Here is an 18,062-nt window from a genome sequence, read left to right as displayed (position 1 = left end):
TCCAAATGACTACTGTTAATGTGGAGAAGTGGGCTGCCTAGAAAGTCAGGACTGCTGGGACAAGAGGGTATTAAGACATGCAGGCACAGTTATTATTACTTTGTACACTGTAATATAATTTCCTCCACTTTCTTTTGCATTTCAGTGCCTATAATATATGCAAACAGATAACTCTCTTCACGTACCATAGCATTTTTGTATTCTGGTGACCCTTTGCCTTTTTGGTGTCACTTCTGTGCTGTGCTGCCTCCCTTCAGCATCAGATGGCCACCTATGATACTCCTTTTTTTTTCTCGGTGTATATTTTTGGGGAAAACAATCAAAGGGAAAAGGCCTCATTAAGATCATTTTGTATATATTGCAAGTAATAATGCATAGTCCCCTAATGAATACTAAAGATGGAAATCAATCTCATGATTCTACTGCCATTCGTATACCTAGCATATAGCACAGCTGAATCTCTTTATCGAGGCACAACTTTGTGTTCTGTTAGAGAACCAAGCATGTAATGAAATCCAATTTATGAGTATAACTTACTGGCACTTTCACTCCAGTGCTTCTGTCCTTGTGCAGAAGCCCTTACTATGCCCCTGGTTAGGCAAATGTCATATTGACTGCTTTGGAAGTTTTGCTTACAAGTCCAGGGAGATGCAACTTTTGTTGCTTAAATTTTCTATTTGATGTTAAGTCTGCACTGAGTTTAGATTCAGAAGATCAGAAGTGAGAAAGGGACAATTTTATAATCTGGTTTGACTGGACTGTCAGATACCTTCCTTTATTTTGGTGCAGTGCATGTTACATGGAGCAGCTCAGGTTGTGCGTTAGTGAATGTCTTGGCTGAAAAGAACTTGGGCATCTCTTGTGGCTGTGTGTATTGCAAATATAGTATCTCATTGGTGCTTTTGTTGAATGTTTCTTGTTTCTTGTAAAAATTCTGTGCTATTTTTTCAGTGTTGGTGAAACTGAGGCACACAGAGAGAAGCTGAAGGAGCTTCCTAAATTTACAGAGAGACTACCTAAGCACAGAAGCCATAATGTTTCTTCTCAGTGATTTATGCAGCACTGATACAAAATAGTTAAAACACATGCAATTGCAGGGATTGACAGTAACAAGGCAAAATGTTTTTCATGGCATAGTTAAATGTGCAGCTATATATGCAAAAAGTGGTGAAAGTGCATTTGAAAATCAGTGATAGATATGGTTATATGCATGCTAGATATTTCCTATCAACTTGCATGCAAAACTATGTTGTTACAGACTTGGCTTTAGCAGCGGAAGTCTAGAAAAAGTCAGTTTATAGCTGAAATTATTTCAATGGTTTGCTGTGTTCCTGCCACTGTTTAAATCCTATCCATTAGCATCCATAGCAATTCATACTGTCTGAAAGGCTTCCTATACAGTGTACTTGATAGTTCGATTGCCTCAGGAGCCATGTCTGCCTAAGGGTAACACCCTCTGTTGCTCACCATGAGTTGGTAGCAAAGCTGCTTCAGAGACATTTAAATGAATTTTCTACTCTCACAGGCTTCTAGGCAAAGGTATCAGTATATTGCGAAACTGTGAATTACAACCTTTTTAAATGGTTTGAAAGTGCAGTTTCCATAAAATCTTGATATTCTACCATTTGATGAAGGCAAAGAGAGTTGCCTCACTTTTAGTGTGCATTAAAGGTGTTTATGCACAGATACTATGGAGCAGCTGACACTGGTCACCTTATAGTAATTTCCTCACTTAGTGAAGTCTTTAGAAATCTTTTGAAGATCAGTACAGGTAAGGAGAGCATCAGACTCTTATTGTGCTTAGATTGTCTTCCGCTGAGTGTGGACATAGGTTTACTGTGCAAAAACTTGTTAGGCACCCAACTGTAAAGGTACCAGATAGAGTTGTTAAGATTACATGAAAGAGGAACTGCTGTGCTTAAGTATGTTGTAACCCCACAATTTAAAAAGAAAAATGTTGTACACACTGTTATTCAGAAAAAATGTTATCATCGCTTATGAATTATATATTCTTATCAGGTCCATAATCAAGAGCATTCTATAACAAAGTGAATATTTTATCAAAAGTCAAACAATATGCTTTAAAAATCAGAAGAAGCATTTAGAATCAGTGCACTTGCATCCTAATAGTTTTACTAGAGTTGCAGAGGTGAATACACACTTGTGAAGGATGGGAAAGGATTCGAATAATGTTTCTTTTAAGAAAACAGTTAAGACATTCTCTCCCCACTCCCCTACTTGTAAGAGGTTTTTTTCCATAGATATTTTTTGGTTGGACAAATGTCATTGTCTTTCAAGGACCATGCTTTCCAATGTAGTAACCTTATTTAAGGGTGATAGAACATAAAAAAGGGAAGTTCACTTACTCAGAAGTTCAGTTCCCAAAGGCAGGAGCGTGTGTCGGAGATCTTGTATTTTGATGCCACTCCCTGTATGTTAGTCCAGAACCACAGGTCGATCGTGGGGTGGTATACTGCTGGTATGTGTCTTGGAGATGAGATGAAAAACAGAGGACTTGCATGCTCTTGGTCACCAAAGACCCCATAGGCCTTTAAGCGAGAGCGTGGTAGTTAATGGTGGTGTCCTGGCAAGGCTTCCACTGCAGTTATTGCCTCTTACCTCCTTCGGCTCCATCTGCGGTTCCAGCAGGACATGGTGCTCCTTGCTTTCACTCCCAAGCTCTTGCACTGTGCTCCTGTGTTTCGTTACGTAGCTTCCCTGCTCCATCACGGCGGTACCTCCTGGCTCAATATATATCCAAATGAATTTTTCTCCATGTAAAACTGCAGCACTAAGTTAAATCGAATTTACTCTCTAGTATGGTTACTGGAATTTCCCTGGATTTACAATGCAGTCAGATTTGACCTGCTCTCTACAATATCATTTAATAAAAGTTTTTAAAGGTCTTTTGAGGTCCTTTTGGTGGAGAGCGTAAAGTTTGTTTCTGCTGAATGCAGAAGGAGAGCTTAAGTCTAACCAGCAACCCAAGTAAGTACCTTTATATACCTGACAGCAAAAGTAGATACAAGCAGACGTATAGACATGAGTGCACATAACCTCCTTCCTGTTACTCTTCACTAAATACACTGTGGAAGTGTCCTCTTATTGATACTTCGGGGAAAGATGACCTTCTTTTTTTCCCCAGATGTCACATACTAGTAGCCTCCAGGTCTTTGGGGGGAAGAAAGCAACTCCAATTGGTAAGAGAAATGGGAGGGGGGGGGATCAGAGGGGAAGAAGATCCATTGCTTTTGATTTTTGCTAGTGTAGTGGAGGCTGCAGTGAAGCCCAAAGATAAAGATTTCCATTATTGACTGAGAACTCAGTAGTGCTGCACCGTGCTGGTTCCTACTGCAGCAGAATAACTCAAGGAGAGGACTGCTGACACTTTAACACAAGTTTGTTCGTAGAGTTCAGCGCCGTGGATGCTGGTGGGAGCTGGATGAGAAGTAACGGACGAGGAAAAAGAATTTTAGTGATAGCTCTTTGCAGGCTGAGTGTGTTAAATCTCCTATCAGTTGCATGTTTAAAATCACAGTGCTTTTTCTCATGTCTGCAAGAGCTAAGGTGAGTTAGGTTCAGCATGGTAGGAACATCTGTAAGGAAAGTGAGAATATGAATACACAGTTTTTATGAAAAGCTAGGCACAGGGCGACCTCAGTCTGCTGAAGTCTGTGGGGTTTGACCAAAGATTTAGAAAGGATCCAAAGGTGTTACTCATTGCTTGTCACATCTGTGCAAAGGTGAGTTAGTGTGCTCCTACACACTGGACACTTTTACCACAGGAGCAGTAGGACTATGCATGGCGTAACAGCTTGAAATTTAATAATGGGAAGTAGAGAGATGCTCCTGGGAAATTCAGCCAAACAAAACCAATAGACCCTAAATCTTTGAAATTAAGTAGGGTTTTCCTTATCAGAAAAAAATTTGTTTTTTTTTTCTGTCTACAACCTAATTAAAACCATCCTCTGCAATTACAGTATGACCAAGTCCATATGTTAAAGTCTGCTTTTCAATCATTACAGCTACAGTCAAAATGTTTCCTCGAGATCAGCTAGGAAATATATAGCTGTTTCAGAAGAACTCATAGAAGACTGATATGTGATAAACACTTGGCTTGCTTAATTAATTAATTAAGTGTGCACTCGTGCAATATTTGCATCCTGGATATTTGGTGTCCAGATATGCTCAAAAAGATGAGAGTTTATGATGCAAATGCAAACTTGCTAAAATAAATAAGCCTGCCAGTATGTTTTTCTATATAACTTCGAGTTATTCTCAGAAATTATCAGAACAGTGCCTGAAAATAATCCTTGAGTGCTTTCCAGAATGTGAGGTTTGTTTTTACTTCTTTTTAACCTTTCTATTAATCTCATCGCTTGTATAATCTTCTCTGACTATGCATGCAGACAGGCATATATGTATTTATGTATATATACACAATTTCTTTTACCCATGCCAAGTTAATTAGTGAAATAAAAATAGATCTGCAAAAAAGTCTGTGATATGTATATATACATATATACATGTGTCTGTGTGAATGCTTGTTCCTATATATAAATTAGGGTTCGAGATAGGTCAATAGGGTTCAATATAGGTCAATATAGAACCTAAAATAGGGTTTAATATAGGTCAAGATAATGCAGGCACAAAAAGTGAGCATTTAAAACAACTGATTTCATAACAGAAGTTCAAGGTTGACTGTCCATGTTTGCGTAGACTGTCCTTATTTTCTAAATAGGCAGCTTTTAAATTGGGAGGTTTTCAAGCTGAACTGAAAGCTTAAAATTTGCAAAGCTCAAAGGCCCTCAGGGAATCTAGACTTCTCTTCACAGTTCTCCCCAATTAAACTCTTACAAATTAGAGTGAACTTTGTGTCCATCTTCTATTGTAGCCTATTTGTATCATCTGAGATAATCATCATGAGGCCCATCACTTGATCTGATCTGACCCAGAAGTTTAAGACATGATGTATCCTAACATATCCTGACACATCTCTTCCTAACCCACAGGTCAGCAAAAATCAGGAGACAAGTTCAGGATGATTAACCATGACATTGCTTTATAGATCTAATGCAGTATGTGTATATGTGAACTTGTACCCGTACAAATAATAAATACATATACCTAAATGGGAAAGAGAAGAATCAGTTGTATGTTTAGATTTAGAAAAAGATCCAGTGTTATGTCTTGTACCCTGGGAGGTTAATTTTATGTGACTTAGAGATTAAAAATTTATATCCATCTGAAGTAGAAAGAGAGCTACCCACACATATAAAATAAAATAAGAACAAAAATGGGCTGTATGGGCAAAGAAGGAAGAGCATCATTGTATGCTGCAGAGGTTCGCCTTGTCTACTGCCTGGTTTATAGCTGTAAGCATGCACTGGTATCTCAGTGCTCGCTGACTTGTAGTACACATTGTCACAGGAGGCTTGGCTTAATCAGTAGTGAGCTGAAAAAAGTAATATAAATTGGAACCTTTTGTCATGAAATATTTAAATGTGGATATGATTTAATGGCTTTGGGGAGAAAATTTAGTGTGAGAGATTGTAAGAAACAAGAAATCGATTACGTGTAAGAAAGGACTTGAACCTCTAATCAAGTATTACCATATACAGAGAGATCCCTTGCTAGTTATAGCTTAATTCAAAGGGGATAATGTTTAGATTTTTTTTTAATTTTAAAGTTTTATCAAAAAATGACATTCCTATTCACTCTTTATCTAGTTTTGCATAATACGTAGTTACAGTGATTTGTGGAAAAACCATCACTATGTAAATACTGGAGCGTGTCCTATATAGTATCCATAGGTAATATGCTCTCTAAGAAATACAGGCATCTGTGCAATTCTTCTTTACTTTTCCTGAGGAAAAAAAGCTTTTTCCTTAAAATTAACCAGATATAGTTTGAAGCATAAACTGTTAAATATATCCTTATCTATAGCTAAAAGTTAATTATATAAAAATAGAAAGTAAAATACTGTATGTTTGCTTTTTAAAAAAATCCACTAATTTCTTCATTCAGACCAAAATATTTTTAGAATTTGTTTCAAATAATAAAATATATATATTTGGAGATACATAAATGTTTAAGCATATATATGTATGTATAAATAAAATTTTTAGTGTTCACAAATACATCCTTCAGTTAATCAATGCAGTACTCACAGGAAGAACAATAAAATGCAGGTTATCTCAAAATTCAGCAAAAGAAAAAATAGAAAAAGTTTGCGTGTCTGATGAGAACAGCCTTTCTTATACCTACTGATGTAATCACTGCTGTGGTAAACTGTGTAAAGTCCTTTCCTGAAGATGATAATGCCTGAGATGCGCTGTATAGATTGAGTAGAGATCATTCCTCTGCTGTGTTAACACTTGGTGCAACCCATAGGAGTAGGCAAGGGTTATTTAAGACTATCTTTCTGATTCCCTGCTCTTTTCTGACATTTAAAGATAACACCATGACACTCAAACCCACAGCTGTGGGACTTTGTGGTCTGTGGGAATTAGTGGGTGCTGGAGGTCTCTCCCTCCTTATTGGATATCCAAAATGTTCTTTACTGAAGGAAACAACGGGTAGAGATGTCTCACTGAGAGGTAGATCACGTAAACACTGCCGATATCTCTGAGATAGGCTGTGAAGTAACTCCCAGAATGTGTGACGGGAGCCCCAGTGCGAAGGAGATGCCCACGCATCCTGTGCATGTGAAGAGCCAGGTCCACTACTACCATGTGAGATGACTAGTCCCGTCGTCTGACTTGTGGGAGGCTGCTGTGGGGTTTGTACATACCATTTTCATGGGTTATTCTTGAACTGGCTGTATCTAATTTTTATTTACATATGTATTCATATTTATAAAGCACCCAGCTTTTTAAACTGCAACACAGAAGTTGGAGATGTCCAGAGAGCCTTTGAAAAGTTTTCAAAGCTGGGGACACATCCTGGCTGGTGCTGTGAACCAGGACTATCATCTATGTGATGCTCTTTCTTTAATCTCTGTGTAGATTCACACTGAACAGTTCGACCTAGAGATGGCTTCTGGGGCTCTGCATCTGGGTCAGCTGGATGAGAGTCTGTTCAAGGATTTTCCATTATTAGGTTACTGACAGTCTTGTAAGGCTAGAGTATGACCTGTTGTGAGTGAAGTCTTTTTAGAGATTTTACAGTCACATATAAGGTGCTGTGGCACTGACCTTCATCATTAAGTTTGCGTCAGGAGGTAATGTCAATCAGAACTGGAATAATGAAAAACAGGTCTAATCAAAGTATACATACACTTTGCCATTTGGGCAAATTTCATTTTCTAGTTCTGTGGAAAATGGGAGGGTGAGAAGGGAAGAGGAAAGAATCAGTCCTCTGAAGATTGGGAAATAATAATACAGCCTGAAAAATTAGAAAGATTTGCAGACTTCTTAATCAAAAAAAGGCTAGTGAGTTTTACAAAGTGTTCAGATAGGTTCTGAAGCTGATATTCAAGATTTAAAAAGACTAGAGATAGTATTGAGTTTCTTGCAAAGCTTTCAGACTGTTTAATGCATGAGGAATCATCGGAATAATTCTGGATTGATGGCCTGCAACAGTGCTTGTTGGTGATAGTTAGTGTGCTGATGATATGTCCAGCATTTGCCCAACAGGAAAGATGCCAATAAAATGATGTATTCATTATATAAGTATTTTAATATGTTTTTATCAATACATGCTGGAATGGATTGCCTGACATTACATTGCAGAATTTTTAAGTCCTACCTCCAGGCAAATCTCATGCTTGCTAGCAAAAATGAAAGTGTGAAATGCTTTTTAATGTATATTTAACAACAGATAGTCTAGTGATTACTGATGTGTATTCTCTCTGGATTTTTCCCCTGCTATCAGAACGCAATGTTAAGAGACAACATTTTTACACATTTATGCTATCTACATCCATCAGATGTTTACTTTTTAAATATTTGTAAGTGTCATTTATAACAAGACTGCAGAAAATTCATCTCTTAAGTCTAAACCATACCAATTTTGCAAGCTTACAATCAATTGTCAGTAATTGTCCAGTTATATTTAAAACCAGTGTCTCAATATCTATCTTTTGATGCAAGTTGGTAATGCATGTGTTTTTCAGTATTGGTCTCATGGAAAAAAATAAAAAGAATAATATATTAGTATTATATGCCATTTTAAAGATTTTTTGCCATGCATCAATGTTTTCTGCAGATATTTCATGGGATAGTTTGTGAGTTACTTCAGTCTTATGTCTACCTATATTTAAGAAGCAAGTCTATCAAATACATGTATTTAACTCTTTCTTTTAAAAGAAAGAAACGTGTCACCTTTTAATTAAGATTAAGGTAGAATTTTCTGTATTTTACTATGGAGTGCACAGCAAGAGTTCATGCCTTAAACCAGTGTAAGCTGAACAGTTGCACAGTACATAGATCACTGTTGTTAAAATAACAGTATTGAATGCATTTTAGATCACAGAGCCGCAGTGATCTACATTTTGTTTGCTCTGACATTATTAAACTCAATCTGTTCCCCTAACTGTGACTCTAATTACTATATTTGCATGGCTGAAAAGTTTGCTTTTTTAGTCAACTTCTGTTAGCACTGTTCACATGTTGTTTTTTTAGCTTAGTGTTTCATGTGCAGGCAGCAGAGCACTTTCTATTGAATTCAATAATTATGCAGAATCAATAAGTTTTTTCTTTGTGTTTTTCTTTGTTGTTTCTTTGATATGGCCTCTAGGATGCTGCAGGCAAAGTGCTGGACCGCTGGGCCATCATGTCCAGGGAAGAAGAGATCATTACCCTTCAGCAGTTTCTGAGATTTGGAGAAACTAAATCCATTGTGGAGCTGATGGCAATTCAAGAAAAAGAAGGGCAGGCTGTGGCTGTGCCATCTTCAAAGACAGATTCAGATATAAGGACTTTTATTGAAAGCAATAATCGCACCAGGAGCCCAAGTCTCCTTGCTCACCTGGAGAATAGCAACCCTTCCAGCATTCATCATTTCGAAAACATCCCGAATAGCCTTGCATTCCTACTTCCATTCCAGTACATAAATCCAGTCTCTGCTCCACTGCTGGGGCTGCCTCCAAATGGCCTCCTGCTGGAACAGCCAGCAATGAGGCTGCGTGAACCAAGCCTTACAACCCAAAATGAATATAATGAGAGCAGCGAGTCTGAAGTTTCCCCTACGCCCTTCAAGAATGAGCAAACATCCAGCAGGAATGCTTTGACCAGCATCACAAATGTCGAACCCAAAACTGAGCCAGCCTGCGTCTCTCCTGTTCAGACATCTACACCTGTTAATGATTTATCCAAAACAGAACACACAAAAAGCTCGTTCCGCATTCACAGAATGAGGAGAATGGGCTCTGCCTCGAGGAAGGGAAGAGTGTTTTGCAATGCGTGTGGTAAAACTTTCTATGACAAAGGTACTCTCAAAATCCACTACAATGCCGTTCACCTGAAAATCAAGCACCGGTGCACAATTGAAGGCTGCAACATGGTCTTCAGCTCTCTCAGAAGTCGCAATCGTCACAGTGCAAACCCCAACCCTCGCCTACACATGCCAATGCTAAGGAATAACCGAGACAAAGATCTAATTCGTGCCACATCCGGTGCCGCCACTCCTGTCATAGCAAGTACAAAATCCAGTCTAACTTTAACAAGCCCTGGGCGTCCGCCGATGGGTTTTACCACTCCCCCTCTAGACCCTGTACTACAGAATCCTCTTCCTAGTCAGCTGGTGTTTCCGGCTCTAAAGACTGTACAACCTGTTCCTCCTTTTTACAGAAATCTGCTTACTCCTGGGGAGATGGTGAGTCCTCCAACATCCCTCCCCACCAGTCCCATAATACCAGCAGTGAGCAGCATGGAGCAGCATCCCCCTCCTCCTTCAGAATCATCTGTACCTTCAGTGCTGATGCCAACCCCAGAGCCTAATGCTGACCTTGCCCCCAAGAAGAAGCCAAGGAAGTCGAGCATGCCAGTTAAAATAGAAAAGGAAGTTATCGATACTGCTGATGAGTTTGATGACGAAGATGAGGAGGTGAACGATAGCAGCACAATGGTGAATGATATAGGTCATGACAATCACTGCCATTCTCAGGAGGAAATGAGCCCAGGCCTGTCAGTGAAAGACTTTTCCAAAAGTGACAGAAGCAGGTGCATTTCCAGACCAGAGATAAGAAGGGCAGACAGCATGACATCAGAAGACCAGGAGCATGAGAGAGACTATGAAAATGAGTCGGAGTCCTCAGAGCCCAAATTGTGTGAGGAGTCCATGGAAGCAGATGATCGCCTGCACGAACCTGGTGAGAAATCCATGATACATGGTGACAGGCCAGATGAAAACCACAATGACTCTTCTAACCAGGATGTCATTAAGGTGAAGGAAGAGTATACAGACCCTACGTATGATATGTTTTACATGAGCCAATATGGACTGTACAATGGTGGCAGTGCTAGTATGGCTGCCCTTCATGAAAGTTTTGCTTCCACATTCAACTACAGCAGCCCTCAGAAGTTCTCCCCAGAAGGTGAGCTCTGCTCAAGCCCAGACCCCAAGATCTGCTATGTGTGCAAGAAGAGTTTCAAGAGTTCCTACAGTGTGAAGCTTCACTACAGAAATGTTCATTTAAAAGAGATGCATGTCTGCACAGTGGCTGGCTGTAATGCTGCCTTCCCATCACGGAGAAGCAGAGACAGGTCAGTAAATATTAATTGATTTTCTACATTATTAAATGTGTTGAATTATGTAAGAATAGGCAGTTTAGGGTATATGAAGAAGTAGAGAGATGCACAGTAATAACAAGTGACAGCCATGTTCCCATGACGTTGAGAGAGTTTTATCACTTTAGGATTTTCATTGTTGCCTGGCATTCAGAGTAGTGTATGTTCTGCCATCATCTTATGTGACTGGCTAGATAATAAATGTCATTATTCTTACTGTGTGCCTGTGAACATACGTGTATTGTACTTCTGTTTATAAGCTTCAGCTTTTTATTACATTCATTTTCATATCCATGCAGCTTTTAAATCAAGAAAAGCTTCTACTAAATGTGTAGTTAATTATACACAATATAAATATCTTCATGCATGTGCATCAAAACATTGAACTAGGAAGGAGGGAAAGGAGTGAATGGATGGTTGGATGGACGGATGGATGGAGGGAGGGAGGAAGGGAGGGAGGGAAGGAAGAAACTAGCATAAAAGAATGATTTCCATCTCCATAGGGCCATATGGAAGCAAGCAGGAAGCGTTAAAAGAATGTTCTCTCTTCTCTTCAAATTTTGAAACTGACTGCAACTGCAGCAAACTAGCATGCAAAAAGTATAAGAAAGTAGTTCTCTGTAGGAGAACTTATATTTCTCTGACCAGTCTGGCCGTTTAGTCCACTCTATTTTCTTCTCTGCATGTGAGCAACTCCCTTCCCCACTGATGGGAATTCTGCACACTCAGAAAGGAGAGGCTAGACCCTTACATATTTTTAAGATCAACAAGGGTATATTCTGCTGGGCCTTCAGATGATATCATACCCTAGCTATGCTGCCTCAGTACTGAAACAGTTGGGCTTAAACAGAAGCAGCTGGTCCTTAACTTCTTAGGGGTTTTTTATATATTGTTCTTTTTGATTCCTAAGGAAAATGTAATATAAATGGAATTTGTCAAGGTAGTAGGATAACATAGTTATTTCATACTTGTGGATGAATGCTCTCACATGTGATGATGATCATCATAGTGTCACATAATAGAATATCTCTGGTTCATGGAGTGATGGTGAAATTGGTTCATCTCTTTTCCTTTATTTGTGTTTCATATTTTTTCATTATGCTGTAAAAATACAGCAGACATAGGAAGGAAATTAAACCAAGCTAAGCATTTCACATACAATTCCTTTATTTTTTTTTTCCATTGAACTTGGTAGAATTTGCAGGTGAATATTTCATATCATATAAAATCAAAGCAACTTAATGGTGAGGAGGCTGAAGACCTAAAACTCACTGTTTTGATGGAAAGGCTAGTCCCTGAGTATCTCTTGTCTTCTGTTACCATTTATGAAATCCATGAAATATAAAAACAGGAACACACATTATAAAACAGTTTTACAGGGATAAGCAGGATAATCTAGAAAGTCTGCATCACAGTAGGATGAAACCATTGGACATGAAGCAGGTAAAAACTAAACTAAGGCTCCCTATCTCTCCTAGTAACCTTTTGAGATTTGAGTTTGACAGGGGAAGCATAGGAGAAGAATCCTCTGCACAACTGGAGCCTCAGTGGTATATTCCATGCTGAGTTTAACAGTGTGCAACCCTTCTCCGTTCCTGAAATTGCACAGGTTTCGTTAGTCCAGAATTCTGTTTGGTTGTTCTGTTTTCTCACGTGAATTAAAAAGGGTCAGTCGTGTACTAAGAAAAACAGCTTTGCATTCAGTGTGCAAAGTGAGAAGTGGCTAGTTTCAGATTTAGAATATTATCTGAAATATTAAATTTCAGTAGGAAACCATTGATAGGTTTTACTAATAATGAAGAAGATAGCATAGTAAAAATATATGTGTGTTAAGAAAGATGATTGTGATGATATATATATATGTAATATTGGGGACTTGAACATATAAAGAAAAAGCACATTTTGAAAATATTTTATGAGCCAGGTAGCATACTCTTATTAAGCTTATTGAAAGCAAGCCATAAAATAAAAATATTTGATTCAGGAATTGAAAATGCAGGATGTATATTAAAAAATATCTTCTTGTTTACATATTATTTTGCATTGTGTAGTGCACAAGACCATCTTTTCATATAATTCCATTAGTAAAATTCAGAATATGCTTCAACTCTTTACAGAATTTGGGACAACAGAAATTCATAGGCATAAAATAGCCATTAATTGCAGATATTTAAAAGTGGTTATATACTTTAAAAATTCAAACACATGGTGTAATTTGAGTGCCTGTTCAAGCTTGATGTTTTCCCAGGTTCATCAGCACTTCAGGGCTACAGAATTTATCTGGAAGTACATTGAAAGAGCCTAGTCATATTCTCGTGGTTCTTGATGATTCATTCAGATATTTCAGCAAGAAGTATCTTTAAAGATTCTCTCTGATGCCCATTCTTGCCCAGAAGTGCAATTCCTGGAACTGCAGAAAAGGAACACATATGTAGAACATATAGAAGATGGTGGATAATAGATTTAAGTAAATATTTAAAAAATTTTTAATACTGTCTGCAAAAAGAAGGTTTTTGCAAAATCAGCTTTGGAAATAGAAGTTAAATTAATATATTGTTTCTTACAAACTGTATAACCCCCCTTCAGACTTCCCCATTCAATTTACTTTCATTTTTTGCTGTTCTTCCCTTTGAAAATACATATTTATTTTAAGAGAGTTGTTACTTGAATATACAATTTCTAACTCTTCAAATTATGAAGAGCGGCTCAAACATTACTACTAGATAGCTAAAGTAATAGCATAGCAAAGTGAGAACTTCTTCAGTCACTTTAATCAATTTCACTTAAAAGCTGAGGACCACTTTGCTTGTAATTACTGTAGAAAATATAAGAAATAGTCAACTAAAGTACACAGTAAGCATTCCTGGAGAATATTTGTCATGTATTAGTGTCCCATTCTTTTGGACACATTTTTAAAAGTCTGTATGATTTGCTTGTGTTGTGAGTCACATAATCTACTGATTTCTGAGTGGCTAGAGAGGCTTAGAATTTCTGTGTTTTGATAACTAAAATTAAATGATTTTTTCAGTACTATCTCGTTAATTAACTGGGAGTTCTTCCTATCCTATAGCTCATAGAATCTAGTGAGGTTTTTTTATTATTACTAATATAATTAGTAATGATATTAGTAATATTATTAATAATTACTTGGAGAAAATGTTCTAAAATAAAATGCAAGATTTTGTGAGGATAAAAAATTTTTGACTACTTATTTCTGTTCCTTCTGGAGGCATCTGATGTAATTTAAGATTCCCTGCAACACAATTCTGGTTAGTCAAAGGCTCACCTGTATTTCCCCTGTCCTGTGCATATACAAACTCGTATTGTTTACCCTGGGTCCAGCAGTCTAATCGTCTTTCCAGCAGGGCTGCGAATGCATGCTGTTAGTTAACCGAGGTAGTAGATCATACCAGGAGGAAACCCTGCCCTGCTTTGACTGAAGGAAATATTTTTGTCCAGGTGTAACAGCCACAATCATTCATGGTGGCACATGTCCTGCAGCAATTTGTGTTGGGGGTTGACTGAAATGAGCTTCCTAACTCCTAGATGATCTGTACCTAGGTCAACTCCTGTCTAAATATCCATCTTTTGGAAAGGTTGGAGTATATTCTGAGATCTTTGACTAAATACTGCTGTCCCTTGTGAATTAGGGTCAAGGTCGACAGATGGTTCAGAAGTCTTGCCTTTCCCCACATATATTTTTTCAGCATAGGGCAGAGGAGAGCAAAGCAGAGTGTCTGCACTCACTGTCAAAGTAGCAATAATTCTCTGCTTTCCTTTATAAAAAAAATAGCATTGCTTTTGAATAGTCAGGCTCCACTGAGCCTAGATTTTTTTTAAAAGGGTTTTTTTCATTGCCTTTTTCACCTACCAGTAAAAAAAGTCATCAAGTCAACCTTATACTTAGCTGCATCTTTGATCATTTCCCCAAACAGAAGTTCTTCCCTCTCTCTTCTCTGGAAGCTCTACAGTTGTCAAAACTACTTTTCTCTTCCATTCTTTACCAGCCAGTACCTGAGTTAGCTCTTCTGTCTATTTCTGTATTTACTTCAGATGTCTTTGTATTCCAAAGGTGAGATGTTCAGGTTATATCTTGTTGCAGGAAGGCAATGGAGAGTAAATAGTAAAAGAAACCATAATAAAAATGGTGTCGGTGGACAGAGGCAATGTCAGAAGCTTCCTTTGAACAGAAAGACATCTTTTTCCTTTTGGAAGAAAAGGAGAAAGAAGGGAGGAAGACAAGTTCGTGTGCAAACTGTGCGCCTGAATGGAAGAAACCTTTTGGGGCAAAATTGCCCGTGTAAAGGGAGTTCCTTCTGGGCTTAGGAGGAAGTCAGTTCTGCAAGGGAGGAGGCAGCCCTGCAGCCTAGGCTGTTGGAGAGCCAGTGCCCCCGGGATCTGTTTCCCAGACTCAGCTTCTCTGAACTCTGCCTGGGCAGCTACCAGCTTTGCCATACAAACAAATTGGTGTGGCTTGCGTTTGAAGTCAGTGTGGAGGTACAGCTGTTCTGGGGATGATCCTGGGCTATAGGTGAAACATGCAGATAGGAGGGAAGAATGCTTATTTCCTGTCTGGAGAAGATAGTCAATCCAGTTTCATCTCAGAGTCTCTGTTTTGGAGAGGACATGCAGAGGTGAAGACCTGGAAGAAGAAGCCTCTAACAGTTGACTTAGTTTCTGGCTCTCACTATTAAGATTCTGGAATTTTATGGTCAAAAACACTGATGAAACATGAGGATCTATGGTTCTTCTATCTTGAGTAGGTCTTGTTGATAAGCTATTATCAGATTTTTAAGGAGAAATACAGCCATCTTCTCTGTCAGCCTTAGTTCATACTAAATCCCTGTTTTACCTCGGTACCAGCAATTTTAAAATCTCTGTTTCCTAGTTTAGTACACAGTATTGGTAATGATGTGTTACATGTTTGTCATTATCTAAATGTACGTAAAATAAATTCATTTGCAGGATATCTGTTCAGAGGAACAAAGTGAGAACTTTTTACTTTGTCTTATTCCCACTAAAGTAAGAACATTAATTGTTCAGATTTGTCTTTAAATTTTCTCACAAAATGAGCATGTGCTCTGCAAGTTGGGAAATATGATTGAGCTCCATGAATAAATTAAAAAAAATAATATTTGCTCAGGGTGACTTATATATATAAGGCAACTCTTGGTGCCAAGTGTGATCATGCCATTTGATTGCCAGTTAAATTAGTTCAGATTTAAACATGTAAACGCCTTGATTTGTGTGGAGCAAGGCAGTATGTGGTTTATTAAAACCTGCTGATACCTTCAGAACTAAATTTGCAAAGATATAGGCCTCTGGGTAGCTGTATTGAAAAAGCAGAAACATACTTTTTGTCTGGTTACCTGACTTCTAGCCCTGTACAGGTGTGCTTGAATAAATTAACATCAGTTACCTATGATGAGCCACTGCATACATTATCAAGGGAGGTGAAGATGTGAGAAACCTGCTACCTGCCTCCTGTTATCACCTCCTTGACACAACAGCACCCATTTTTTCATCATCCCACTATGTTTGGAAACTTCTACAGATAACTTTTTAGCGAATTGTTTTCTATAAATGCACTCAACTCTAGGAACAAATAGCCCCAAGAAATGAGATATTTCACACTAGTCCATGATAACTATTACTGTAGTTCCCCTAGTATAAGTAGTTCTGATATGCAGCTTGAGCGCCCTCCAATAAGAGCAAGGAAAGAGAGTTTTAAGACATACTGCTGTTTCTGGTCATGATGCAGTTCATGAAGAGATGATTTGCACATCCAGTAGAATTGTGTGAGCCATTAGGTTTTCTCTTGCAGAGTCACTAAGATGTGTGTCACTGCTAATGTTCGCATAACTCTTCCTTACCCAAGAGAACCTGTATGATAAAGTGTTTTGTGCCACCCTTAAGGCAGAGTTACCTCTTCCATAAGTAGTCATGCTGAACACAGAGACACAACTTACTAAGCTGCAAATTCACCGAGGTGTACAAGAAAAGCAGAATTTAACTAGAGTGTGTAGAAGTAGTTTGTCCATTTCTTTCTAGAAAAGTATGGAATTTAAGCAAGCCTTAAAGAGGGCTTATGTGAGTAAGGGTTGCAGGATCAGCTTCGGTGTGAAGTGAGGTTTTCTCCAACCGTGCATACTCATTTTGGGGGGATTTGAGGTATTTTTTTAATTATCTGTGGCCATCATGAATTTGTTCTTTCTGACTACAAAATACAGTATCAATTTGACAGTGACTATACATCTTCTTCTACAGTGCAAAATATCTCATTTCTATGTGAATTCACAGAGGAAGTCAAAGATTTTTCAGTGACCTGAAAAGGTCATTTAAATAATGCGACTCCACTAGGATTAGGATAGGTGACAAGCATTAGTAAAGCATTGAAAATAGTAGCTAAAATCAAAGCATACACAAAGGAATATTTTCCCCTGATATGTGTAGAGACAAATGGTGTAAATGTTTAATTTATTTTGTCCAAGTTTGCTGTGCAGATTCTGTATGTTTTATAGTTTAGTGAAAGACAGTATTTGGGAGGACAGCACTGGGAACATAAATATTTATTCATAATATCCTGATTGCCGCTAGCTTCTAGGAAAGAGCTGGAAAAAAAAACTTTTCCAAAGAGTGGGGGAAAATTGAAAATTTTCCATTGATCTGTGTAAATGCAGAGCTCTTCCTTAGATAGAGAGATGTCCAGTCTTTCTTAAGGTCTTTTGAGACTAGGAAAAATTAAGCATCTACCTACTTCAGTTCCTGCAGAGAAAAGTTCCAGCTGCTTTTTCAAGCTTGATAATAGAAGACGGTAAGATTTATGTTACAGTGAAGGAAACTTTACTTCATAGATATGAGATAGCATCAGGGCACTACTGCCAAAATCCTGGATGAGTGAAAAAGGAACAAGAAGAGGCTGAGTCTTGAGAGTGATAGCATCCAGATGGAAGAATCTGGGGAGAATTGATGCATGGGAGAGGGAGACACCCCCTGCCAGGAATAGCCGTGTGTTTACTGCACCTTGGAGTTACAGCACCAGAAGTTAAAGCTCTCAAAGATACAGCTTGGGATGAAGGAGAGAGAAACTAAGTTGGCAGGTAAATGGGCTGCTGAGTAAGAGTGAGCCATGGTGGAGGAGGAGGCAAGAACTGTGAGAGTGGAAAAGCACAGACTTCTGGGGAAGCAACCTCCTGAAATGGCACCACTGGGAGAGATGCAAAATAATCAGTCTTTGTAATTGTTTTTCATTTCGGGTGCAGCTTAGTAAGGATGTAGGTTCCTTGTTTCAGCAGGTGAGGCTCCCTCGACAGGAGAAGAACAAGAGGTGAG

At 38.4% G+C, this 18,062-nt stretch overlaps 1 protein-coding gene across 3 annotated transcripts in view; it reads left to right on the top strand.

Moving 5' to 3' along the window:
* Nucleotides 1-18,062, top strand: part of BNC2 (basonuclin zinc finger protein 2) — a 352,528-nt gene that overhangs the window by 293,336 nt on the left and 41,130 nt on the right. For all 3 annotated transcript variants that reach the window (XM_062599499.1, XM_062599497.1, XM_062599498.1), the window contains exon 5: nt 8,740-10,706. In XM_062599499.1, coding sequence (XP_062455483.1) covers nt 8,740-10,706 — 1,967 coding nt within the window. The remainder of the gene's footprint in view (nt 1-8,739; nt 10,707-18,062) is intronic.

This window comes from Rhea pennata, chromosome Z (genome assembly GCF_028389875.1).
Source record: "Rhea pennata isolate bPtePen1 chromosome Z, bPtePen1.pri, whole genome shotgun sequence".
Taxonomy (NCBI): Eukaryota; Metazoa; Chordata; class Aves; order Rheiformes; family Rheidae; genus Rhea; species Rhea pennata.
Note: the sequence above shows the minus strand (reverse complement) of the source record. Positions and strands in the feature narration are given on the sequence as shown.